At 38.0% G+C, this 27,258-nt stretch overlaps 1 protein-coding gene and 1 long non-coding RNA gene across 4 annotated transcripts in view; one reads left to right on the plus strand and one right to left on the minus strand.

The window, feature by feature from the left end:
* LOC114570511 (uncharacterized) overlaps nucleotides 1–11,133 on the plus strand; it is a 102,788-nt gene extending 91,655 nt beyond the window's left edge. Inside the window, exons 2-4 of the long non-coding RNA XR_003694540.1 lie at nucleotides 10,094–10,258; nucleotides 10,438–10,533; nucleotides 11,027–11,133. This is a non-coding gene — a long non-coding RNA (uncharacterized LOC114570511). The remainder of the gene's footprint in view (nucleotides 1–10,093; nucleotides 10,259–10,437; nucleotides 10,534–11,026) is intronic.
* Nucleotides 1,939–27,258, minus strand: pnpla7a (patatin-like phospholipase domain containing 7a). Of its 3 annotated transcripts, XM_028600809.1 has the most exons (37): nucleotides 27,097–27,258; nucleotides 26,692–26,756; nucleotides 26,553–26,604; nucleotides 26,385–26,459; nucleotides 25,855–25,942; nucleotides 25,597–25,679; nucleotides 24,975–25,075; nucleotides 24,711–24,851; nucleotides 24,453–24,612; nucleotides 23,572–23,652; nucleotides 22,709–22,837; nucleotides 22,449–22,529; nucleotides 21,235–21,364; nucleotides 21,059–21,133; nucleotides 20,856–20,932; nucleotides 20,571–20,726; nucleotides 20,297–20,374; nucleotides 19,006–19,211; nucleotides 18,745–18,876; nucleotides 18,421–18,544; nucleotides 17,143–17,256; nucleotides 16,787–16,853; nucleotides 16,514–16,663; nucleotides 15,861–15,924; nucleotides 15,451–15,619; nucleotides 13,651–13,833; nucleotides 13,422–13,540; nucleotides 13,005–13,161; nucleotides 11,005–11,121; nucleotides 10,803–10,872; nucleotides 10,401–10,517; nucleotides 10,080–10,228; nucleotides 9,781–9,933; nucleotides 9,560–9,679; nucleotides 7,804–7,888; nucleotides 6,286–6,401; nucleotides 1,939–5,291 (listed from the first exon to the last, which is right to left on the minus strand). In XM_028600809.1, exons 1-37 carry the CDS (start codon nucleotides 27,157–27,159, stop codon nucleotides 5,166–5,168), a joined length of 4,173 nt encoding a protein of 1,390 aa, XP_028456610.1. In that variant the 5' UTR covers nucleotides 27,160–27,258; the 3' UTR covers nucleotides 1,939–5,165. The 3 variants fall into 3 exon arrangements, with proteins under 3 accessions (XP_028456610.1, XP_028456611.1, XP_028456612.1); XM_028600810.1 differs by lacking the exon at nucleotides 26,692–26,756 and having other exon boundaries at nucleotides 27,097–27,253; XM_028600811.1 differs by lacking the exon at nucleotides 6,286–6,401 and having other exon boundaries at nucleotides 5,204–5,291.

Here is a 27,258-nt window from a genome sequence, read left to right on the forward strand (position 1 = left end):
TTTTTTGACATACTATACTATGACTTTTTATCACCTTTTTCGACATGCTATAGTATAACTTTTGTATCACTTTTTTCAACCTGCTATACTATTACTTTTTATCACTTTTTTCAACATACTATACTATGCCTTTTTCCTCACTTTTTTCGACATACTACGTAATGACTTTTTAAACTTTTTTCGACATACTATACTATGACTTTTTATCACTCTTTTCGACATGCTATACTATGCCTTTTTCCTCACTTTTTTCAACATGCTATTATGACTTTTCTTTACCACTTTTGTCGACATACTATACTATGACTTTTTCAACATACTATACTATGACTTTTTTATCACTTATTTCGACATACTATACTATGCCTTTTTCCTCACTTTTTTCGACATATTACATAATGACTTTTTTTGACATACTATACTGACTTATTTCGACATACTATGACCTTTTTTATCGACATACTATAGTATGACTTTTTTAGAGATACTATACTATGACTTATTTCGACATACTATGCCTTTTTTATCACTTTTTTCAACACACTATACTATGACTTTTTTATCACTTTTTTCGACACGCTATACTATGACTTTTTTCGACATGCTATACTATGACTTTTTATCACCTTTTTCGACATGCTATACTAATTTATGACTTTTTTGACTTTTTTCGACAAACTAAACTGTGGCTTTTATATCACTTTTTTCGACATACTAAACTGACTTTTTAATCACTTTTTTCTACATACTATACTTTCACTTTTTATCACTTTTGACATGCTCTTGACATGCTATACTAGACTTTTTATCACTTTTTTCAACACTTATTCAACATAAGTACATAAGTTACTGTGTGAGGTCGCTGGCGGTCTGGTCGCCGGACGTTTGGTTGGCGGTCTGATCGCTGGATGTTGCGGACTTTTTTTGACATACTATACTATGACTTCTAAAAGACTTTTTCACACATACTATACTATGACTCTTCGACATATTTTTTTTTTTGACATACAATACGACTTTTTAGGGATTTATTCAACATACTATACTATAACTTCGACTTTTTAATGACTTTTCCACATCCTATACTATGACTTTAATCCAACATATTATACTATGACTTTTAGACATCCTATACTATGGCTTTTTTCAACATACTATACTATAGCTTTTAATTACTTTGACATACTACAGTATGATTATTTTATTACTTTTCTACATACTATACTGAATTTTATTCAACTATGACTCTTTGCAACATACTATACTATAACTTGTCATTACTTTTTTCGACATATTGTATGACTTATCAATATCAGTACACAAGTTACTGTGTGAGGTCGCTTGTGGTCTGGTTGCAGGACGTCACTTACTTAGTTTGACATACTATACTATTACTTTTCCACAACATACTATACTCTTCAACATATGATTTTTTTTTTTTTTACATAATATACTAAGACTTTTTAGGGAGTTTTTCGACATACTATACTTACCTTTACTATGACTTTAATCCAACATGTTATACTGTGACTTTTTTTTCGACATACTATACTATAAATTATTTTCGATAAGTTATCCTATGACTTTTGACATACTATACTATTACTTTTTAGGGACTTTTTTTCGACATACAATATTTTTTTTTTTTTTTTTTACATACTGACTTTTACACACAATATACTGACTTTTATTCAACATACTATACTATTCCTCTTTATAGACTTTTAAAGGACTTTTCCATATCCCATACTATGACTTATTCATGACTTTTCCACATCATATACTATAACTTTTTCATGACTTTCTTCAACTATACTATGGCTTTTTAATGACTTTTTTCGACATATTAACCAAATGTGAAAATAATTAAGTTGTTTCTTTTCTACAGCAAACTACGAAGTAGATGTTTTATTGGGAAATTAAAGACATGCAGAATACGACAGCAAACAGTGGTTTATTAGTAACAATTATCAAAAACTATATTTTTCAAGTAACATAAATATTGACAAATAACTGATGGCCTACAGTACAGGCTTACTGGCAAACATTCATCATTGGACACTAATGTTAAATGAGGGCACGAGTGGTTGTTTTTCTGTACGGGTCATCTAAGGCTTTGTAAGATTAACTTCATGGCACAGTTCCACACATTACATAAGCACTTCATCCACACATTACCATGTCCAATTTAATAAAGTCGCGAAACATTCATTCTGCCAGACATAATTTCATTGTGTTCCGTTTTTGGAAAACGCCCAAAAGTACAAAAGAAAACACCAGTGCAAAGACCATTACCACATTGGTAAACATTTCCCTCTCTGCCTTACTTGCACATTCTGTATCCAGACTTCATTTAACAACACCATATGGCATCCCCATAGTGTTTATCATCACAGGGTTTCTCCTACTGTTTACACATATATGGTGGCAGGCACTGTAGCACCAGTATTAGCTGAGATCACAGCTTCATACGGTGAGGCTAGCAGGGTGCTATATCAAGTGGGAAGAAAATAAAATCATAAAAAGTTGCATTGATATTCTAATGACTAGAGCCTGACTGATAAATTGGCCGGTTGATATGAGCTTATTGCAGGTGTTATTTGTATTTTATCATGTGTCGTACAATCACAGTATAATCACTTTTACATAGTTTGTCTGCCAGGGAACACAGACAAGTTTGTTTATTAACAAAAATGTCCCCACTCAGTATATATTTTGATCCTAATTATTTTTGAAACAAATTGAGAAGATCCTCATTCAAAATTGTTGTTCTGCAGTATTGTTATGGCTCTGGTTATAAGGCAATTAGGGCTGATTAGTCAATCAACAGAAAACTACTGACTTTGATACTCAATTCATTGTTTAAGCCATTCATCAAGCAAAAATGCCAAACATTTGATGGTTCCAGTTTCTCAGATGTGAGGCTTTGTTGTAGTAGACTGAATATCTTTGGGTTTTGGACAGTTGGTCAGACAAAAACAATTTAAAATGTCCTCTTGAGCTCTAAGAAATTGACATTGACATTCTGACGTAGACCAAAATATGAATCTGCCAATTGGAAGAATAAAGATCAAAAATGAAAAGAATAAATAGCACACTAATCAATAATTTAAGTTAAGGTTAAGTTAACTTTAAAGTGTCTTACAGAGAGGCATTTTAAACAAGGCTATACATTAAAACGATTTGTTAGTGTATTTGTGCATTGCTGGAGTGATTGTCCAGCTGTTGTGACTTGTGCATAAAATCATCTAGCGCTTAGGTTGTACACATTATTGGCTTAAAAGTGAATATTTATTCAATTTGACTATAAAATTATGTATGCAATAATGCAACAAAAATCTGATTTAATGGCAGTTTAAAAAGAATATTTAGATCCAAATCACTGGAGAAAAACAAAAATCGAAAACATGTCTTGACAAGTTACTTGTTACAACATGTTCTTGTGAAGAACTGTCCTCCTGCTCTTAGCCCCTGTGCATGAACTGTATTGAGGCAAGTGGAGCTTCAGAGTTCTTTTGCAAGCTGAGAGGGAAACTAGTGCTTTGAAGTGGATTGCAATCATTACTTCCCTCTATGTCCCTGGCACACTGGGCAGCCGTGGCCATAGAGTGTGCTGCTTGTTTTGCTATCTTTCTGTAAATCAGTCTTGATGTGAATCATAACGTAGACTGAGCGTATAAAACATTACAGGTTAGGTTCAAAACTTAATACAACAATGAAATACTTTAATGCAACTTTATTAGGTACAAATGTACAAAGTGTAATCTAATACAACTGTTCTGCCATAAAGTGTACTTAATGATGCCTATAATCAGTTGTTTTCTTTAACATTGACATAAAGGTGATAATTCAATGTTTTAGCATTGAGGTCGTAGGTAGTGATAACTGGACTGCATTACCTTTAGGGGTGTTTTTAATATTCTGCCCCCCTCGTGTATTCTATCCCAGTCATGTCAATAGGGAGGATGGGGAAAAAAATAAAAAATTTAATGCACACCACCACCTCTATGACCTCAGTAATAAACATCATAAAAATGAATTTACACATTTCTAACAATGTCTTTGTAAAGATAGATGTTATGGCAGATTGTACAGGTGTACCTGATAAAGTGGTGTAAAAGTGTTGATAAAGTGTATTTGTCTTACTTACCTCTAGTGGGATCTAGCCACGTAGATAGTTTTGGTGTTATTTGCCCAAGTTTATAAGATTTTGGTCACTTTAAATACAAGTGAGGTAAACACACTTTTGCTTGTGGTGCTCATACTTGAAAAACTACATTTTAAAAATTCATAAAAACATAGCTGTCTTTAGAAGCAGTTTCGCAGATACTACCACAGACCTCACTGTCAACAATTTGCACTGGATCTACATTCTGAGGAATCAGTTCCGATAGAAACTGTTGACTGTGTCCTGCAGATTACGCAGAGCTGTGTGTCCCCGACATTTTTGGCCCCTTAAAACAAAGTAATATATATATTCGTGACCCATCAAAGAGTAAATCTGCCTTCTTTGCTTTCATTTAAACAATTTTTAGTTGTCTGAAAAGATGTGAATTTTAAGACAACAAAAAATTTGTGTTTTTCTTTTGACATGTTAAAGGTTTACACAAAATATTCAACACCTTGGCAGAAATCTCAGATGGGTATGTCAAAACTATCTGCATGTCTAGATAACAGAGGAGTGTTATTTGGGAATTTAGGTGAACTGACTCTTTAACTATCTCAAGTCTGTCTACAGATAGTGTAATTAAAAAAAGATTCATTGTTTTCACCTTGTTTCATGTAATAAATATTTCATGGAAATATCCTAACCTATCTTCCACTGGACTGATTCATATGAAGCTACAGCGAGTACACTCGACCATCTCAATATGAGAAATAATTAGACTTGTGGCTGTATAATAGGAATGCATAGGATTTGCAGCTGAGTTAATGTGAGCCTAGCTGCTTGTATTCAGTCATTTTATAGGGGCCGTCCATTTGTTATGTCAACCACACAGCTAACAAGGCCATGTTACAGAGGGCAAAATGGTAATCGCAGTCACGCTGACAGTCATAGCGGCAGGGGACAGGTTTTGAGTCATGATGTGGGACAGACTGGAGGGTTAAAGACAGGCAGGTTAAATTGTGATGACCTGATCGGGCAGAGTTCATTAGACCGGTCTTCACTTAACAGACTGTTTGGAAAGGACTTCCTGGTTTGACGGACTGTCAGAGACGGTGGGAGACTGGGGGTGGCTGCTGGTGAGTGAGGTAATGTGGCATGCATGTCTCCCTTCCAGCTCTTCATCCTGGGAAATCAGAAGTAAGGTTATGTATCAGTGAAGGGAATAACATTTCAGAATGTGAATAACATTCTACAAATCTAATCAAACTGTAAAGAAATAGACTCTTACTGAATGGGTCACTATCAAATAACATGGCTACAATGATACATGGCCCTTGTCCAATGCAATGTTCCCTCTGTTTTATAAAGCATCATCAACCTCATCACTTAAAACAGGCCAGTATGAACAGAAGGAATGATTATGAGGCCAATAATAATAATAATAATATGGTATAAGGCTAGACTTTTAAAAATGTGATCCTATCCTCAAATTGTATCTGGTCTGAATTGTTCATCCTGCCCTTAAAATCTCTCCAACTCTTTCTTTAATGCCCTGTGCTGGACACCACCAATCCATTCTAACCAATTATCTTTTTTACTCCAGTTTGTGTCAGAAATATGAGTAACATATGTGTATAATCTTTGATTTATGCAGTAGGAGAAGACATTCCAGTTTAAAAGTACTAACACAGCTTTACTGTCTAGTGTCACTTGACCTTCATGCCTCTTTTCAAACCTTTCTCCGTTTTGCATCATAAATTGGTTCCTCTTCTCTTTGGTCAAGTCTTAGTACTACAACTTTCTCAGGCCCTGGCTGTTAGAACTTAAACATGCCATTTTAGTTTAATTAGGTGACCCTGCAGTGTCTTCTAATTACTTTTAAGATATATTTTATGGTAAAATTGATTACCTTTAAAGCATGGATTGGCCTGGCTCCAGAGTAAACTTTAATTTATTTTTGCACAATGGTCAACAAGACACTTGACTTTCCAAACGTCTAGATTTAACAAGAAGTTATGGTGCCCAATAATAGTGAAAGTATTAAATTCAGTGTGCTTTGTACGCTGCAAAGGAAAACATTTACCATGAGATGCTTTTTTTAGACATGACTAAAAAGCATAGGCTATGTTGTACAGAAAAGAAACCCCATAGTGTGTCTTTTAGGCAGTGGGTCGCACCGTGTCAGCAGTCTCCTCCCCTTCAGTGTGCTCTCCGTAGCGATTGTATAGCTCCATGTCAGACAGAGCGCTCTCCACTGCCTCCTCTTCATAGTCAGTGTGGTAGTCTGACTCCTCTGATGAAGGGAAGGAGTGGAGGACAGGAAGCAAAGAAGCACATTGTGGGTGAATAAGTTGGAATATGTGTTGTAGAAGAGGTGACAAATGAAAGTGGGTGTGCAGGTAAATGAGTCAGAAAATCAAAAATGTGAAACATTGTGAGAAGCCAAACAGGGCAGTGTGACGAGTGATGGATGACAAATGAGTTATAAATAGAAAGAAGAGGAAGAATGAGAAGGATGGAGATGTCTGAGAAAAACATTGGTTGCAGTATTAGGTTGCACTTAAAGATGGTGTCTAAATATGAACACACTCTTTGTTATTAGGCTACTAATAAATTTTATATATATATATATATATATATATATATATATATATATATATATATATATATATATATATATATATATATATATATATATATATATATATATATATATATAAAAAAAATTGTGTACTTGTATAATCAGTTTTCTCTTCTCTCTATTCTCATCTGTGTGAATGATGGGCTTCATTTTTGCTTATTGTGTTTGACCAATAAACTTAAAAAGTAATATATGAAACTTTGTGATCTTGAGTGTGATGTCATAGGAGTTCCTTCTTAACAAATACCCATTATGGCATACAGACCAGCGATTTAACAATGCCTACACACAAAAACCATGCATATGCCATTTCCCACACAAACTGATAATTTTTAAAAGGAAGAACTAACTTTTCACAAAAAGTCATAGTATAGTATGTCAAAATCTTCATAAAAAGTCATAGTATGCAATAAAAAGTCATGTCATAAAAAGGTAACAAAAAGTCATAGTATAGTTTTCCATCAAAAAGTCATAGTAGGTCATAAAAATATAAAAGTCTTAGTATAGTATGTCATAAATTTGTTATAAGAAGTCATAAAAAAGTCACAGTATAGCATGCCATAAAAAGGTCATAAAAAAAGTCATAGAAAGTCGCAGTAAAGTAGATTCCATAAATAAACAGAATTTGACTACGTGCCTATGCAATGACTAAATTTCCTACTACTTTACTACGCAAAACATCCACGCAAACAACATCTTGGGACAAATATATACTGAAAAACTACAAAATGTAATACATAATTGTCGTTAAATTGATGAATCAACTTTGAATCCTTTTTAAGACCCCGCAGGCACCCTGTAACCTGTGTGTGCACAGTTTACTAACACATAACCCATTTCATCCTTGATGTTAAACAGATTCATTTGCAAATAGAGTATGAGAGGAAAAAGGAAAAAGAAAAAACATCCAAAAACAAAAAAAGCAAGCACGGGAAAGACAAACATGGTGGAGAAACAGTAATAGCATGCCTTCTCGTAGACATTGTGTTGTGCATGTTTAAAGAAAGCATAAGCATGGGTGTGGCTGAAAGGGAGTGTCTGTCAGTACTCTTACCATCAGCCAGAGCAGGTTTGACCGGCTCGATACGGGACACAATTTCTGCCAGGTCAGTAAAGGAAGCGTTGGGACATGTCACCACCTGAAAGAAACGCTCTCATAAATGTCATGTACTGGGTGATTAAGACACCAAAAGAGGATGTGGAGAAGTCCACACATTTCCAGATTGACAGCCCCTCCACCATGTAAAACACAATGTAAAAAAATAACTAGGGGTATCACAATTCTCCTAAATCTTCGATTTTAAAAAGGTCACAATTATATTAAATTGTTTTTTTAGCACTGACAGCTATGTCATTGTCAGGCTATGGAGTCTTGATTTGTAAGATAACAGATAATTGGTTTTATGACCTGATAACTGTCATTCACAGTTTCAAATTCTTCTTGAAAAAACGAGGCTAGATGGTATTATAACCACCTTATTGTTTTGGTAATGTACCACACTAAGGCCAAATGGTAAAAATCCCTGATCCTCCTTTTGATGTTGATAATTGAAAGCTCATTTTGATCGATTTTCTAAACTGGATTTACTGACATTAATGTTATTTTATTGTGCAGACATGGTTTTTGGTTGGGGCCAAATCAGGCTATTGCCTCACATTTAACAATTTACTCATCACTGACTGACTGTAATTGAATCAATCACAGGATGCCTATTCTGGATCTTAACCACTTTTTTGTTGCCACTTGTTTTGTTCAGCATTTTGTGCAACATTACAGAACAAACAATGTAAAATCCATCACGGTAAGATATGCATTATTTCCCCTGAGAGTTGCATCCTACAGTAGCACCTGAAAATAGAAAAGGCACTCATTAACTGCCTACGTGGGATAACTATTTTAAAGTATGAAAATTGGATTTATTTATAAGCCAGTTTCAAATCTGCAACAATGGCTGCAGCTCCATCCTTAACTCCACAATCATTCAGGTTCATTTGTTAGTTTGTTGCTGTGAGGCTATTGTCAAAACTCCTTTCAATATCAACCCAGCTATATTCATCTTCACCCTCATGTTGTTCAGATTGGGGGTAAATATCTCATTCTTTCTTGAGCATTCTGTGTCCTTCCTTGTTTAGTTTGTCCTTTGTCTTTCTTAGCCATTGCTGGGGGACAAATTTGGTGTATGGTAAATCTGTTTCTCTGTTCTTTTAGAGCAGACTGATGTATAGTTTTAACGTTATTACTTTAACAGCAGTGTAGTCGAAGGCTAAAAACATGCGACTGTTGATGAAATGCAGCTGACAATGAGGACATCATGTAAAAATGATTTACAAAAACATTTAAGAAAATGTAACCATTACCCAGGTGGTCAATTAAACATACTGGCCCGCAAATGAGATTGCCATAACGACCAAACTCAAGATGATGCAAATTTTGCTTTGTTTTTGCACAGATGGGGACTAATGTAAGAGCATTTACTGAGATAATGTGTTTGAGCTCATCAGTTTGATTGCAAAACTCAGACGATCAGAACAAAAAGTGATAAAGACGTAGTATTTCATTGCAACTCTGTTTTTTTTACATGTTTTTAAATTAGCTTTGATTAAACCATGAATGCAAGATATTTTAAATTAGAAATGTCCCCTGTCAGCTACTTCCCTGAGTTGTGAAGAGAATATGTAGTTATACCTTAAACCACAAATCAAAATTAGGCCCAGACTCTGTTGTTGCTTTACATGGAACTGTCCTTAATGGCTCTGTTGTCGTATATTCTACAGCATTCCCATATGTTTTTCCCTCCCTCCATCCTTACATTGTTCTTGCTTTGGGTGTTGAAGAACTCCTCCTGGTGTCGGTCTTTCAACATTTTCTCCACCACTCCACTGCGAATCCACACGTCAAACACAGTCTTTCCGTGCTGGTATCCCACCTCCTAGATTACACAAACTCTCACATGTTAATATTGTTTTCTCTACTGATGGACAAAATTATTTAAAAGATACCCCACAATGCCAATTTGTTGCTTAAACTTACAGCAATCTCATCAAACTTGCCAAACTCCAGTGTTCCGTATCTGTCGATTGGAGGTCTGATATACTCGCAGTAGTCACTGCTCTTCACAGACTCCAGCTGCCTAACGCAGCACACGTAGGCCAGCCGAGTCTGAATCTCTGCCATGTTTAACACCTAAGACCATAAGTGTAGAAATGAACATATGCATCACTGAAAAACACCTCTAAAAATGTCCTCATTGTTATTCATAGAACTCATTTACTTTTAAAAACGTATCCTCGCACAGTCTGCTGTGTCTTTATTTTTAATCAATCCATTACCTTTACTTTCTCAGCTAGGGGGTTGAGGCGTTTCCATAGCAGCCACCAGCCCGAGAGCGAGTCGCCGTAATTAGTGAGGTTGGTTTCATCTCGGCTGCCCACGTCAATAGCTATCACCACTTTAGCCCCCATGGAGCGCGCAACATCAGCTGAGAGAAGAGGAAGAAATGGAAACAAAGGTGGGACAGAAAAAAAATAAATAAATAATCAATCATACATGAGTGTTAGAATAATAAAAATGGACATGATCAAGGCACTGAGAGAAAGAATGCCTAGGCAGGTATAAATTATTAAAACTGAAAGACTGAAAGTGTAACAAACCTGGCAAGTTGTTGATGTAGCCTCCATCCATCAGCAGGTGTCCATCTTTGGGGTCGCAGAGAGGAGGCAGATAACCAGACAAAGACATGCTGGCTCGAACATACCGCCACAGAGAACCTGAAACGGCACACAGGTAACTCAAGTGTGCTTATTAAGCACTATGTATTTAATTGAAAGAAACTAACCTGAACTGACAGAAAATAGACTCATCAGTAAGACTAATTAGAGGGTCAGTTCACAAATGAGGAGAGTGGTGGCAGAAAGCAGATAAAACATAAACAACATTACAACATACCACTTTAGGTATGAAAATTCTCTTTCTTGTCATTTAGATGAATTGACACTTTAAGCAAACAGTAACAAAGCGTTCTTTTAAATAAAAAGAAACAGCGCTGTGCCTACCATCAGTGTGTACTCTCATGGCAGAGGCAGTGATGTCAGTTGTAATATTGAAATACGGAATCCGAAGGTCCTGCATACACAAAAGGTTAGATCCAAAAAGATAAACATAATAAGTTCACATGATGCATTTGCTGATCCTGCACCACCACCATCTTTATCAGCTGAAACTAATTCATTGTAATATTTGGGTTCTTAAACTCACCTCAATCTGTTTGCTCTTGAAGACATTGCTGAGGCTGGAGTTGAAGGAAGCACCGGAGAACATGGAGGTGATTGGGTACGTCAAATCCAAAACCTTCTTAAACACCGATGTCATTTCCTGCAAGGGAAAATAAAGGTCAAATGGCTTCTTTTATCGACACAATTGCAATATCTGTTTTTTTTCCAGTACGAAGCAAAATGAATCCCTGAAAATTAAAAGTTTAATTTGACGTAAAAGAAAATCGGATGGATTTCCATTCATTGTTTTTGTCAGTTCTGTATATGAAGGTTCTTTTATTGTTTTTTCTTTCTCCTGGTGTGTTCACATGCTTTTCGTAGTAATTAGAAAAATCTTAATAAATTCACTCCTGATAAAAAGGCATCAACATTTCAACAGAGCAAACTGTCCTGATTTTGCAAAGGACAAACTTTACAACAGTAGTTCTTTTAATCTGATACCAGGAACAGCAACCCAGCCAGCTGCTTCTAGAGGCAAGGTTCAGGCAGAACCAGAGGGGGAAGGTTTGGGTACACTGGGGGAAGACGAATCATACCACATGTTCAGCCTGAAGACTTAGCAGGTGTCTTAAATCAGCAGTCATGGATGGTCACATGATTAAAGACATGGATCATATCCATATTACAACTAAAAAGGTTCTGTTGATGAGCTTAATGTGCAAACCATCCAGGGCTGTGCGCAACACCAACCTGTTACTTTTGATGGTTAATCGGCACAGCTTGGTTAGTTATATAAAAAGTAGAATGGAGGTGTAAACTGCATTAAAATAAAAATTGCTGTTAGAAAGAGTCCCCTACACAAGGACAGACTCACAAGCAGAAAATTACTACTGGTTGAAAATATTCCTCTCGCCACACTGGAGCTTCCACAAAACAGAATAAGGTCTAGTAAATGATCCCACTTAAACCAATTGTTTGTCATAATTATTTGATCTAATTCTACACATAATTAGGCTGTCTCTCCATGCTCTGCAGTCAGCAGATGTGTAACATTCTGAAGATGTTTGATCAAGGTCATGATACATCAAAACTGCACTGTAAATTCATTCAAAAGGTTAAAAACAACTGTGGGAAGGGGTGTCCTGGGGGCCTAAGACAGAACGTCACTGGTTCAAATCCGTCCGGGGAGATTTGTTTGTCATTCTCCTCCTCCGGCCATGGGCAGCGGGTGGGGTGGAGGTTCGGGTAGGCTAATATGGGAGGTAGATTAGTATAGCCTATTAAGCTGCCTACACATGATCTGTGGTAAAACCGTTCTGCGCTGTCTGTGTGGTCGTTTCCTATGAGGAAGCGCTCGATGCCGCTAACTAGAATATGTTCCGTAACGTTGCCCTGACGACCTTATGTTTTGATCCGACAGCTGTTTAGAGATTGCTGGATAATAATGGCCATCTTAAAAACACGGGTTTCAACTTCTGAACCAAGACAGCACTGCACTTAGTTTACATTTTTTGATCAAAAATAAAATTAAGATGAAAACATATGTTGAATTACTAAATATAATTTATGTCATTGTCATCAATATATTTTATGTATCGGATTCTTTTTTTAGTCCACTCCCGATGCACACAACCCCCTTTGCCCGACACTGCCTTTGATTGCCATAACAACCAAAGTAAACAGACGAACACAAAGAGCAGCCACGGTGGTCCTAGCGACACAAGCAGTAGGCTAATACAGAGAATACATGGAAGACACGGGCGTTTGCATTCTTTAACTTTAGCGTAATTGTGTGCAAATACTGTAACGGCAGACAGGATGCCGTTGTGCTCTGCGCCGAAGCACTGCAATGGCTCATGGGACTATGTTCTGAACTGTTTCTCTTTTCGTTGAAGTATGTTTTAATGATGCTCCGTTAAGGTTTTGGGTTATGGGATAACATTTTAAATGCCTCCAGATTAAAATATCATCGGCTCTCACATTTCCCATACTTCCCATTTGGGTTTATTACAAGACTAGTGTCATTGTTGCATTGACTCTCACCATTGCCCATTCTTTGGCCCTCATCCTCATGCGGCTGTGACTACGGTCCTCGGCATATAGTGCCCCCATCAGGGAACCAATAGAGGTGCCACCAATGAGGTCCACTGGGATGCCGGCCTCACAGAGAGCTCGCATTACCCCCACCTGTGAACAACCCCTGAGCAGGAGGGTGGAGAAATAACCATGGGAAGACAGAAAGAAATTTAACCATTTACCCCCAAAAAACACAGAAAGATTAACCCCAAAAAGCTTTGAAATTATGGTCCGAGGCTCTGGCAATTATAAAATCCATTAAGCCCAGAAGAGGCATCAGAATTCAAATGTTATATTTAAAAGTTCATGTGCTAGATGCAGTAAATTAAGACATGAACTTTTAGAAATTATTGTTTGGAAAGACAGACAGCAGGTTGGCGTTACCTGGCCCCTCCTCCTCCCAGGATAAGAGCAATAGCATTGCCCGTGAGGACCCGGGCCAGGCGGGAGAAGTCTGAGTGACGGTCTGCTGGCTTCTCAAACACACGTTGATATAGCTCCAACTGAAAAACAGAGGAATTACGAAGAAGAAGAATTGAATGGATGAGAGAAAATATGTAGATGTTGAATAAGGAGGGTCATAAACAACTCTGGTCATATTTTCCATTCCTACCAGTTTGGGCAGGCTCCTCCTAGAGAAGACCCTTCGGGGACAAGAAAGGTGGAGGTGCCTGGAGATCCAGCTTCGCATGTTTAGCCAGTCCACAGTTCCTTTGGGAGGGGGGCCATCTTCTTTGTGCAACAGCACTAGCTGCTTCTGGGCACGCACTGCACTTCCTTCCAACATACGCTCCAGCTAAAGGGAAGACATCGAGCACAGATGTTTTAAAACATTTTATTCCGGTCACTTTTTTTCCCACAGTGGCTCCTGTGTGGTGCTTGCACACAATTTTGAGTGCTGGCCCAGAAAGATACTGAAAACCCGTTACTACTAGAGACTACACTGGACTAAAGTAAGCCCGATATCAACACGTATACAGATATGTGATTGCAATTACATATTTGTGTCCGGGAATAATTTCAAATGTGTTTAAAAGGGGCAAATCAAGGATCAACATTCGAAAATATACTATTTTATGTTAGGAGCTACACTGTAATTGTGGGTAGCAGGCTGGGAAATAAGAGCAGAATGGGAGATTATTTGAGAGCTGAATCTCTAATTGCATTTTAGTGTATTTTGTTCACATTTTTTCAAGTGCAAGGCCGTTTGGTTTGTCTTTTAAAAAAAAAAAAAAAAAAAAAAAAACAGTCTGAGATGAAGGAGTTTAGTGCATTTGCTTGGTAAGAGGGTGTATGTGTGTGTGCTCTGAAAGATAACCCCAGAGCTATGACTCATTCTGAGCCTGAGCAAATATTGATCCATCTTTCCATTTCTCCCACAATCTCCTGTTAAACGAGGATACATTCCTTACCTTTCTCTATGCCCATTTTTCCCTTGGAAGGCAATTACCTCCCCTTCATCAGCAGGACAGGCACCTTCTTTCTCTTGCACCACACCTCTCTTTCACAACATCCATCCACACTTTGCTCATTTTGCCAATATGCCCAAAGGTCAGATACAAATCTTTCACAGCCGGTGTGACCATTAAGTTGGTTAACCCCTGAGTATAACCATGATTTAAGAGCATAATGATCAGTACTGATTAATTGGTGTGATGATTTCTCTGGAGATCTTAAAGGCTACAAAATGTATGGTCAGCTGTAACAGACCATTAACCCATTGATGTTTTATTTCACTTATAGCTTTTTGTAAGATGCATGTCTTCAGCAGGACCCAGTCTGTCTAGGGATGAGAGTCACAGACAGACTGGAGAAGTCAGAAAGTATTGAGAGACTAATACATTGTTGGTTTTGGCTTTTCATGGAATTTGAAAACTACAAAAATATAAAACATTGTCAGTCGTATCCTTTAAGTGGCTAGAATGTGACAATGCAAAAAGAGCAGCTTGTTGTGATGAACCTACAGATATTTATCACCGAAATTTGCAGAAACCAACTGCTTTACTAAGCTTTATAGTGAGTTTCAGCTCATTTATTTGTCTAGTCCACAACTTTACGGCTCTTATAGCACCTTTTTTTTTTTTTTTATATATTGACAAAAATGCCAAACATTTGCTGATTCCAGCTTCTCAAATGTGAGGATGTGTTGCTTTCGTTTGTCTTATGTAATTGTAAATTGAAAAAAAATTAACTAGTGGTTGGCGACAGCAAGCAATCTGAAGATGTCGTCTTGGACTTTGGAAATTTGTGATGGGCATTTTTCACTATTTTTTTTATGTTTTAAAGAACAAACAAATTATGAGTTAAGCAACCCTAAACACATCAAACAAAAAAAAATAATTCCTAAACCCATAGCTTGCTACTAATTCTCCTCTCACCTTTCTTCCCCTGTAACCCACCCCTAACACCTCACCTCCCCAACAGCAGGGTCCTGCTCTCCTAGTCCCACAATAATGATGCAGTCGGCCTGGCGGATGCACCGCTGTGTCCACGGGGTCAGTGTGTAGTCCGTCTGGTAAAGAACTATGCGATGGAGGTCTTCTTGTTGGCCCAACCAGCTGGACAGACGGTACTCATGGACACTGAAGAGAAAAGGAGTCCATTAATGACGACAGGCGGCACTGCCTAGCTGGCAGCACACAGTAGATCCATTTTCCTTTTGTGCCAATAAAGCATACTTAAACTGAATTAATTAGTGAGTCAGAAAAACAGAGAGCCCAAGCAAAAATCTAAATTGGCCAACTAGTAGTTGTATGAATATTTGGGGGGTGCTAAAGAGAACGCAAACATTCCCACACATTTTTAGTCAGCGACAAAACATACCTGTCTAGCGCTGCAGATCCAAGTCGCTGTTTGATGGTATCACTGGTCAGCAGAAGAGTGGGACCTGTGTGTGAAATATCACAGCAGTTACAGTCAATATGTCTGGTTTAAGCACCTGTCTAAGTCAAGTGGATTAGACAGGTGCTTAAATCCGGCATATTGACTAGCATGAGTGGGTGAAGTGCTTTTAATCAAAATATTACAATAAAACAAAAAGCAGGGAGCTGCACTGAGAGTACAGGTAACTAACTCCCTAAAACACACATACATACACCAGGTTTGTCACCCCTCCTACTGGCCTTAAATGCTCTTGTTGTAATAAAACCTAATTCCTCACTTCACTATAAACTGAACCTGCTGATCTTACTAGACTTAAAGCACACATACAGCAGAGAAAAGGGGGGCACCATCCATTCAGATTAAGGACTGGAGTAAAACGGGACATCTAAAATTCATCTACAGGGGAGAATCCAGAGCCGTTATGTCGTAGCAACGACACATTACACCTAAGTTGTAAGTGTGGTAGCTAAATGTTTACAAAAAGCCATCCAGGACCTAAAGTGTCCTCGACCCTGAGCTCTGACCTCTCTGTGGAGTATGGCAGTGAAACATGCATTCAGGAAACTTTGAGCTCCTGTATTTTTTTTTCTTACCTATTGCCATAAGTGCATGCTGAAGCTCCAGGGTGAAGGCGGTGAGAGGTACATCTTCTGATACAGGCAGGACTGTCACAGTGGAGAGGTTGGAGGCTGGGTTCCCTACATCCCACTTACTGCCAGGAGTGCGAACGGCCAAACTGCGAGCTGGGGACATGCATACATATTAGTAAATCTCCCCTTCAATAGTGAGTTGAAATAAAAACCAACACCAGTGGGGCAAACCATGTAGTTTCTGCACAGAAACACTGTAGACACAGACACACACACCTGTCAGAGGACCATTGACCTGCTGGAGGATCTTCTGTCCAAGTAAGTGGATCAACCTGGTTACAACCTGAGAGGCACAACGTTATAAGAAACTGTGTTACTCATCAGACAGACAGCTGCAGTACAAATCAATGCTTTTAAACATCAGTTACGTGAAGTATTTTACATTCAAAATGTTAAGAAAAAAAAACAACAACATAGGAACCATTTCCCACATTATTGTCCAGTTGATGATGATTTATTCAAATGCTCATTGTCAAGGGTTAGGTTCAATCCCATCATCACTATACACTAACCACAAATAATCGTTTTTTCACATCAGCTGACAATTTTTCATTCATTGAGGTTCACCCTACCTGTGGGAACTTCCTCTTGATGGAGCTGAGAGCTCCTACCGGTAACTTGGCCAGCTCAGAGTCTCGTACAGCGTGCACTGTGGTGGCTCTGTTCTGATGGGTCAGGCTCTCCACCTGCAGAGAAACAAAAAAGGACACAGCACATTGTTTACTTGGTCAGAAAACAAAAAAAGGTCCATCACGAAAAGAAACCCAGATTATTACAACACATGATACTACCAAATAAATATCCACTTCAAAATACAGATACTTTGGGGAATACGTACATTCTTATGTAAGTGAGTTATGTAATTTAAGTTTTTTAAAATCAGTTTTACGTCAGAATATTAGTCCATGACTGTTCATTCCAAGAGTTTCAGAGTTATGTTCAAGTAAAACAAATTAGCTATAAATAAGATCTTTCCATCTCATGATCCAGAGTTGACGTCAACACAGCCATGCTAAATATGTCTTTATATTATATTAGCCACCATCGCAGGAGCTGCAATGACAGCTTCCCTCCTCCAGGTAACAGTAACCATAGCAACCATCAACCCAGGTATTATTAGAAGCATCGTGGCAGAGATCAGCCACACCAACCAATAGGAAAGTGGGTGAAGTGTAACAAAGTGACTTTGTTTTACATAGTTTATCAAAAATGAAAGCACAAACCTGGCATGAGCATCCACTTTTAGGCACCAACTCATGAAGGCCAACATTGGGAAACATGTGCTTACGTATCATATTCTTGGTAAATATATAGATATGCTGGATAGTTTAGAGGTACTCAAGATAAAATTCAAACAAGGTAAGGACGATTATGCTGGTGCAAACTCTAATTTAAATGTGTTTTGAGTCCCAAAAAGAGCCTGAGACAAAGTGTTTATTTTATGATGTATGCTGAATAAAGGAATAGAAGTATATGTAAACTATGACGTATAGTAATGTATATAAGGATAATAAAGAGTCATTATTATCTTGATGTTTTTGTTGTTGTTTAAATTCAATTTGTTATCTTGCAGCAAGTGTTTGGTCACATTTTTTGCCACTAAATATTCATAAGATGTACTCGGTTGAGTTTTTATTTACTGGCAGTGAGTGTGGTCTTACTACTACTGTTAATGACACAATTTTCCTGGATTTTTAAATTTTTTGCATGTTTTTTAAGACTTTGAAGAAAAACTCTTCATCCCGATATACAGTCATTAATATTTATGAAGAAACTAGAAGTAAAAAACATAGTAGATATTTATAGTTTTCCAACTATCCACCATCTGTGTTTCCCATCATGGGCCTTACCACTCCAATCAGGTCACCGCGTCCGTACTCTCCTATCAGCTCCTTCTTGCCATCTTCCTTCAAGATCACAGAGCGCAGTCGACCACTCAGCACTATGAAAGTACTGTCGGATTTCTCTCCCTGCCTGAAAAAAAAATATACAGATAACTTTAATTCACTGCAAATGTGCAAACAAGCATGTGAACCAAAACCTCCACTGGTGACTTGTTTGGAATGGATTTAAAACTGATTGACTGCTCTTACGGTACATGTATATACATAATGTATTGTTGTTGTTGTCTGAAGACCATTTTTCCAACATATACAAGGTTATCAGTAGAATACCTGTAAACCGCCCTGCCAGCTTCCACAGCCATCCAGTCGAGAGCAAAGTCTATCTGTCTGACAAAAGAGGACATCCTCCTCACCACTGTGTGAGCAACGTTCAGCACTACCTTTGGCTCCACACGCATTATCCTGAGGAATAAAAAAACAGAAAAACAAGGTAAAAGATAGCTAACAGACCATTCCTGTTGCTCTTCTAAACAGGTTTCTTGAGTGTAAGTATGTTTTTTATGTTAGGTTTTTATTTTTTTTGTGACTGACTCATAGAAGTGGGTTTTGGAAATGGAGAGGAAGCTGCAGTCTCGCTGGGCTCGAACAGTGAATATGAGGGGCTCTCCGGTCAGGACAGCAAGTTGACCAACAAGCTCTCCGGGGTGCGTCACAAACAGACGCGTCTCTTCTTCACGGTCAATCATCCGCTGGTAAACATGGAGGAGGCCAGAGATCACAAACTGGATGCTCACCTCCTAAAGCACCAAGGGGAAAGAAGAAGAGCACATATTTATCTGAAAGTCTGAAGGTTGAATCCTGAGATTCAGCATGTGCTAATGGGAGACATTGAATTGTTGTTAAAAAATGTATTTCACAGTAATTATGCAACAGCATTAGTTCATTATTGATAAGTTATGAATTGTACTTTTGTATTTCAAACAATAAACAAAAAGTAAATCTCTGTTTATCTTGAGGAGTAAAAAAAAAAAAAAAAAAGCACTTAAAACTTTAATGGTTTGCAACTATCTTACATGACATTACAAGTTGTCAGAAAATGTGTTAGGATTTTGGGATTTGAGATCCTACACTATTGGTTGCCAGGGGCAACAGTGTAAGAGCGACACAGAGACTGAGCAGGAAAGACGGCTCGAGGAATTAGCATCATGAAGAACGGGTTGGGTTTAGGAAAACAATAACGGGGTTGGGTTTAGGAAAAAAAGAACAGGACAGTTAGGTTTAAGAAAAGAAGAACAGGGTTGGGTTTAGGAAAAGAAGAACAGGACGGTTGGGTTTAGTAAAAAGAAGAAAGCGACGGTTGACTTTAGGAAACGTGACACGCAGGACACGATCCCCGCTCTCCTGGGTCAAAGTCCTGTGTTTTACCCATCCTCCACCCCGACTATTACTACGGTGTAAATTTGCACGCAACTGCAAGGAAATGTAAATCAATGGAGGCCAAACGGCGCTAAAAAGAGAGTATGCATCTTGACAACACGCCAATAATGGCATACGAATTGGTGTCATACATACGCCACTTCATGAGATCAGTCTGCAATCAGGGTTTTTACCGCAGTTTACGGCCTCTTGCCTTTTTACGGCTTATGGTCAGCTCTGTGCGTTGCTGTGGTTGCTGTACACAAACCAACCAGCCAACAGTTTGTTGTTACGTCTTCAGTTAAACGGGAATATTAACTTTCATTAGCCATGTAAACAGCTTAGTCGGGAATATTGTCTTTTTAGGAACAAGGGCAAAAAAACGGAATATTATGTGCATGGAAACTTAGACAGTGTCATGAAACAGAAAGAAAGTTGTGAATGCTTTGTAAGTTGTTGTTCTAACCTGGTCTCCCTGACGAGCCACCACAGAACCAGCTTTGACTTGATGGAGGGTCACTCTGCCCTCAAGTAGACTGGGGTCCTGCAACAAAACAATATTCAGAATAACTGCTTATTTATATAAATCACAAAAGTCACTGAACTCTCCTAATGCATCAGACCAGCCAATTTAATGTATCCAAAAACAATGATCGGAATGTCCCTATAAAATGTGTCACATTGCATAATATGCATGCAAGATATTTATACCAAATTATTTTCTGTGATCAAGCTCTCACCTGCAGCTGGATGATTCCCAGCAGGTCCTTCTTAGCAGCCTGGAGGATTGTGCAGCTCTTACTGAGGTGGATGGCATCAGAGTGCCCCCCACTGTCTGTGTAGTGAAACACTTCAGTGGGTGTGTGCTGCATTGTCACACTCTTCTTCAGACTGGACTACAAAAACAGACAAGAAAAGTGACTAATAAGAAAAAAAACAAGACAAGCAGCGGCATAAGATGCAGAGGATGCTAGGATACGGTGTTACATCTATACAGCCAACCAATGACTTGGCAGTAGTCTTACTTTGGGAGTGACAGGACTGGATGGAGCCTCATCTATAGTGACTCGAGCTCGCTCACAAGCCATGTTCAGGTCATTACCTGCAGGACAAAGGAGGATTATGAGTTTAGATGTGTCTGTGTGGCTGTGCGTCTGTCCTTGCTTTTTAGATAACTGTTCAGACGTATGCCATTTGGTGATCGCTTATGTCCAAGTTAGTGACCTACCAGTGCAGTCGGCAGTGGGCATCGAGATGGATCGCGGCTTCCTGTAGCTGTTTGGAGAACTGTCCTTTACACCATCTGTTTATTGTTAAGTGCCAGCACTGGATCAGTCTCAACACAACACAAAGTACAATTTCAAATACGTGTGCAGTGCGTGTTTAGAATTGTGTGTATGTGACCTGTCTCTGTGGGGCTCTCGATGGTCCCACCGTGTAACTCGTCCTGGAAGCACAAACGACGAGTGATCTTCCCAGAAGTCGCCTCTCCCATCACACTGTTTATATTGGACAAGGGCACCACCTGACTCTCCTGTCCATTAGTCAAAACAAACAAGTGCACAATTCAGTCAGTCAGGAGGACTACAGTTACATTTTGAGTAACCATGAAATAGTTTATGCATAATAGATTTGAAGCAAAGGAAAATGTACAGAACACTGGGTTGTGGGCAAATTTACAAATTTCTGGAAAAAATTAAAAACAGAAACAATATCCAGTGTCAGTATATTGCCCCCCCCTACCTGTCTTCACTCCTGAGCCAAAGACACCATACTCAAAACACTTGCTCTCAGGATTGGCTTACACCATTTGTCCCTCTACAGTAATCTCGGTAAGACAGCCTTTAAATATTTTGGCCCATTTCTCTGGAATAATTTACAGAGCAATCTAAAATTGGATGCACTAATACCAATGGGTCGATTCAACATTTTGAATAGAGATCTCATTCATTTTAACTGACTGTTTGACATAGTGCAGTTATACGTCTTTGTACTCGCATCAATGTTATTTTAAAATGCACTTTTTATAAATGGGTTGTCTTTAATGCGTTTTAAATTTTTCTCCATTCTTAACTTATTTGTATGAAATAATTTTATACATTGTTTTCCAATTACGCTTGCATACTGCTGTCTTGATTTAAAATCTGATTTACATTTGATTGTATTTTTTGTTTAAATTTTCATTCATTCATTTATTAGTTATTTGAGGATGTTTGAAGACTTATGACTACAATAATAAATAAAATCTATTGTTTAAAGCCTTCAGGAATTGGCAAAGTGAACGCCCTTCTACGCTTTTCTTTGCAAAAAGTATTTTTGGTTCATCAAACAACATTATAAAGTCTGAGGCAAGCCAGGTTTAAAGGTTACTGCCCTCCCTGTTTTCTGTGGAGGGATTATAATCATTTTCACTGAGCTTTATGAAGAAACGAGTTATGATACTGTGCTTAATGTTGTGTGAAATTAGCTAGCATGTGTGTATGTGCCTTTTTGTGCTTGTTTATGTCCATACCCACTGTTGCTTAGATATTCAATGTGAGCCTCTCTGTGTGACTGTGTGTGTGTGTGTATGTGTACACAAACACAAATATCTGTGCACTAATTACTTTCCCTCCTACCGGATTGAAGAGCTCAGTTGTTAGGCCCAGATAGTTATGTAATGCCAAGAAGGTGACTCGTTGGAGGCGCACCATGATTATCTGCAACACATATAAAAACAAACACTGAGTTAAAGAGAGCAGAACATATACTGTACATCTGATTGTCATTACATTCAAATAATATGTTTAATGTAATGATGTGTTCTAAAGGAAGGACACATTGTCTCAAGGAAAAGCTCAACTACATACTGTATATTTGTTGGTAAACAATACGTTACCTGAATGACGCGAACAAGTGTCTCTGGGTATTTCTTAAACACAGACTCAAAGGCTGATGCAGGTAAACGTAAGATGGTGGAGCGAGTTGCAGCCCGCGCACATACAGTCTTATATGGAGCTGGATAACCCTGGCAAAGGTAGGACAAAACAGTTAGAAAAGGAAAAAATTAAGCAAAGAGGGCGCAATCACTAAAACCTCACATAAATCTTCGACTTTAGTGTTAATAGCCACCTAATTAGAATTGTCCATGGAACAATGAAATAGACTATGCATTTTTTTTATGTCTCAATTTTATTATATGAACTTGTTCTTTGTGCATATAGCATTTTAAAGGTGTAGAACAAATCGGTATCATACTGTAAGACACAGATTTGTATCATTTATCATTTCTTTGATTAATGATCAAAGTTTCCACAAGTTTTTTCAAGATTTGTTTAATTTTTCAGTTTTTGTACTGAAGACTAACCAATCAATTAAATTTGTTATGAACGATTTTTTCAAGATGTTGACTAATCAAATACATATTTGTGACCATCATAAGAACTCCAAAGGTGGCAGCTTTAAGTAAAGATGTTTCACCTTAATGGAGGAACAAAAAGTATGACAGCATACAGTAGGAAATAGAAACAAAACAGAGCATGTCACTGGAAAAAATATAAAATGAAGTACTTGACACATATATGGGTGTAATAGAAAAAAAAATTAAGTTGAATAGGAAGTTTAAAAAGAAGTGCCTCTTACCAAGAGAAGCATGAGTAGAAATATGAACAGTGGAGAGAGGACACAAACAGATCAAAGGGCAAAGGGGGACAGAAGTGGAGAAGTTAGTCTGATGTGCAGATGGAGAAATAAGGAGCTCACAGTGATTGTGTCCAAAATACTGAGCAGGCTGTGGACGCTGTCTCCTGGGGCCACATCCTTCACCACTGGTTCTGTACCATCCTAAAAAACAGGAAAACACAAATACAAGAAATGACACCAACAATCTTTATTCAAACTTTACTGTGAAGCCACATATTTATTGCATTGTTCAAACCAATCTGCAGGATTCCAGTTGCAAAACTAGCCACAATGGCGAGAGCTTAAACTATGAAATTAGATGGCACTTCTAATTTGTGTATTTTGACAGAAGCCAGTAGCAGACATGACATTTAACCCTTGTGTTGTCCTTCGTGTCCCAGTGACCCGAAGGACAACACAAGGGTTAAACACAAACAAAAAGGTGTGGAGAGCCATTATTTTCTTCTACTTCTTGATCCTTAAACAGCGGACTGCATCTAGAAAACTGTTGCATTACTGCCCTCTCCTGATCATATCTTATTATGAGCTATGCAAATAGGTACTGGAAGGTTGAGGAGGACATTGAAACAGCCACACTACAAGTGATTATGTGCCTTTGCTTTACACAAATTTCACATCACTTAATGATTAGAGGCACCATCGCTGATGGCCTGTCCCAGTTTTATCATCATGTACATAAAAAAAAATTATGTTTAATATATTAAAACACACTTCACTCACGTTTATCACTCTGCTTAAAACAAAAACAAGAGCCTTGTAGATACAAATTTTAAAACTTCTCTATTTTATATTTTTGTCTATTAACAATTGATCAAATGACTGTGTGTAATATATTATATAAATATATTGTAGGTAAGTTACTCATAAAATGTGAAAGTGCACAAGAACCACAAAACAAAGATTTTCTGACTTAACTTAAAATCAACATGCTATCCACATACGTTCTCATGGATGCAGAGCTCCAGTCGTCCATCCTGGACCACGTAGATGCTATCGTCATCGTCTCCGGGCCTGAACAGACATTCACCTTCCTGCAGCTCGATAAACACCATGTGACGACACAGCTCTAGGAACAGGGGCTTCTCAAAATGACCCAAGACCCTACAACAAGTTGGAGAACACACACATCAATCACAAAACATCTCCCAAGAAACAATAGCAGAGGCTAAATCTGTAAGAAAAGTTGTACATTTGTCTACCTGACATTCTTCAGCATATAGAGGACCTCGGAGGGCAGGTTTGAGCTCTGCACATCAAACTCTGTTAGGTCAGCCTCCAGCAGGGAAGGAGGAGGTTCCTTGGGCTGCAGGGTGGGAGGATCTTTGCGGATCCTCAAGATTCTATTGAAGCACAAAAAAATATTTAACAAATTCCACTAAACAAGGCTTGAACAAATCGGAAAAATTGTTTCAAGGCTTCACTTGCACACCCAGAATGTATAGGTAGGTATTATTGGAGCATACTTGCGAGCTATGCTTAGAACTTTGGTTCTTTTGCGTATGCGCTGCGGTTGCTTTGATACTGAGGCAGAGGTGGAAGGAGGAATGGAGGACAGCGTCTGAACCTTAAAAAAAGAAGAAAAAAAAATACATATTTCTGACTTTAAACTTTCCTGTTGCTTCCGGGGACACATAAAATATATTTTGTGTGCAGACACCAGCAGACCTTATCAATAGAGACAGGTGGAGGAAAAAAAAACATTAAAAAAAATGCTTGACTAAATGTAAGGAGTTTATACTATCATGAGGATTTGCATTTATTACCAAGTTAAACGCATGCAATTAATTTTTATTGTTACGGCATCAGTATGCATTACAATGGTAAGTGACTGGAGCCTTAGGGGTTATATTGCCAGTGGAGTGAATGTTTCATGCAGTGGTGCAACAAGATACAAACACTCAGTCTCTCAGAATTACATTTAGTTTGAAGCAGGGGAAATGTAGAAATTTGAAATTTTCACTGCATCATTTTTGCCCTAAAATACATTAAAAAAACATATTTACCTAATTTGCAGTACTGATATGAACCAACTGTAAATATTATTGTATGACTGTTGACAGTGAAAGAAATGGAAAGAGGTAAAACCTTTCGCATCATCTTCCTTCCATAGAAGAGCACTTTATCTCGTTTTCTGAAGCGATACTGAGGTACACCAGGCTGTTGTTTACCTTGACACAGAATCCGAAAAACAAAATGCAGATAAAGCCATGTTAAAACCACATTCTATAGAAAACTGAAAAGAAAATTTCCTGAATAGCCTTATCATATAATGGGCAGACCAAAAAAATATGTATTATAGCATTAGAATAAGTATGAAGTTCAGGAAGAGGTTGGATGACTCACGAGCAAGCTTGAATCTCCTGTAAAGGAAGAGTACTACAATCCCAATTAGTGAGATTGCGACTGCAGCTCCAATCAGCACACCTGTGAGCTAGAAAGACCAACAAGAGCATTGTAACAATAGTGTGGACAAATGAAAACTCCCTGTAGTGTAGTTTCCCACAAAATAGGACATTTTATCTGCTGGTTTAGTAACCTTTTCCTTCATTATCATTCATTGACCTCCCAAAGTTGTGTGCCAGTTTAATACCACATAATAATTTAAAGCAGGTTTTGAGTATGTAGTGCATTCACACAGGAAAAATAGACTAAATGAAGTCACATGTAACATTCAAAAGTCATGATGTGTTAGTACAAAACAGTCTAGTACTGATTCATTGTACTATATTAACTGCACGTAACAGTATATCATGAAAATTAGCTTATAATACATGCTCAAAACAAACAGTATGTTGCATGGCCTTGGGACATAGCACGTTTTTTATGCAGCTTGTCGAAAGCATAGGCTATCACAATTAATTGTTATTTCATACCATGGTGGTCTGCATCCTTTCCTCCACAAACTGTTGCACTCGTGCTCTGATGTCATTTTTGCTGTTAACCAGCACCTAAAAACATAGTTAGGTTAGCACAGTTGCTTTATTCCAATTATCAGTCACCACTGTTATGCCAGTTGTTTAAAAAGAAATAGTGGTGCTTACTGAACTCATCCATCTGCACAATTCTCCATCATCCTCTCCATGGCATTCCATCCTGTAAAAACAAGAATGGTAATAAAGGATACGCAGGCAGATGTGTGTATGTGAGGAAGTTAGGTTTCATGGAAAGCTCATGTAGTACCTTGTATGATTTAATGTGACAAACACAAATTGAATGATTGTTGTTCCGGAGGAACAATAGGGAGACTATGAAAAGAGGAACATGGATTTGTGAATTAGCAGCTTGTTCCGCCAGCCACCCTAATCATCTGGCTTCGTGTCTTCATTCAAATACAACTAGAGGACTAGCTATAACACATAACATAACGACAAGCTAACGTTAGTATAATTACCCCGCAACAACAGGCGGCTGTTGTTGATTTCAACTGGTTGCAGCCTCAACGTTAGCTTGCCGTTAGCTAAAACAACGCTAGCCAGCAGCCTGTTGTCTTAGGTTACCCGTCGTGCCAGTCATACTTAATAACCAAAGTCAACTTCACATCTAAGCATTATGCAATTATTAGTGGATAGAAATCAGTAGGCTTACTTTTCGAAGATAGTTGATGTCCTGCGTCAAGCTAGTAACATTGCCAAACATACGATGGAGCATAGTTAGCAGGTAGCTAACAAAGTTTTCTGTATGCTGCTTGTCACTTGCTTAGCTCCGCCCATGTTCATACGTCCACCAATAGCGATTTTGATATTTGCT

The sequence above is a fragment of the Perca flavescens genome, chromosome 16 (genome assembly GCF_004354835.1).
Source record: "Perca flavescens isolate YP-PL-M2 chromosome 16, PFLA_1.0, whole genome shotgun sequence".
NCBI lineage: Eukaryota > Metazoa > Chordata > Actinopteri > Perciformes > Percidae > Perca > Perca flavescens.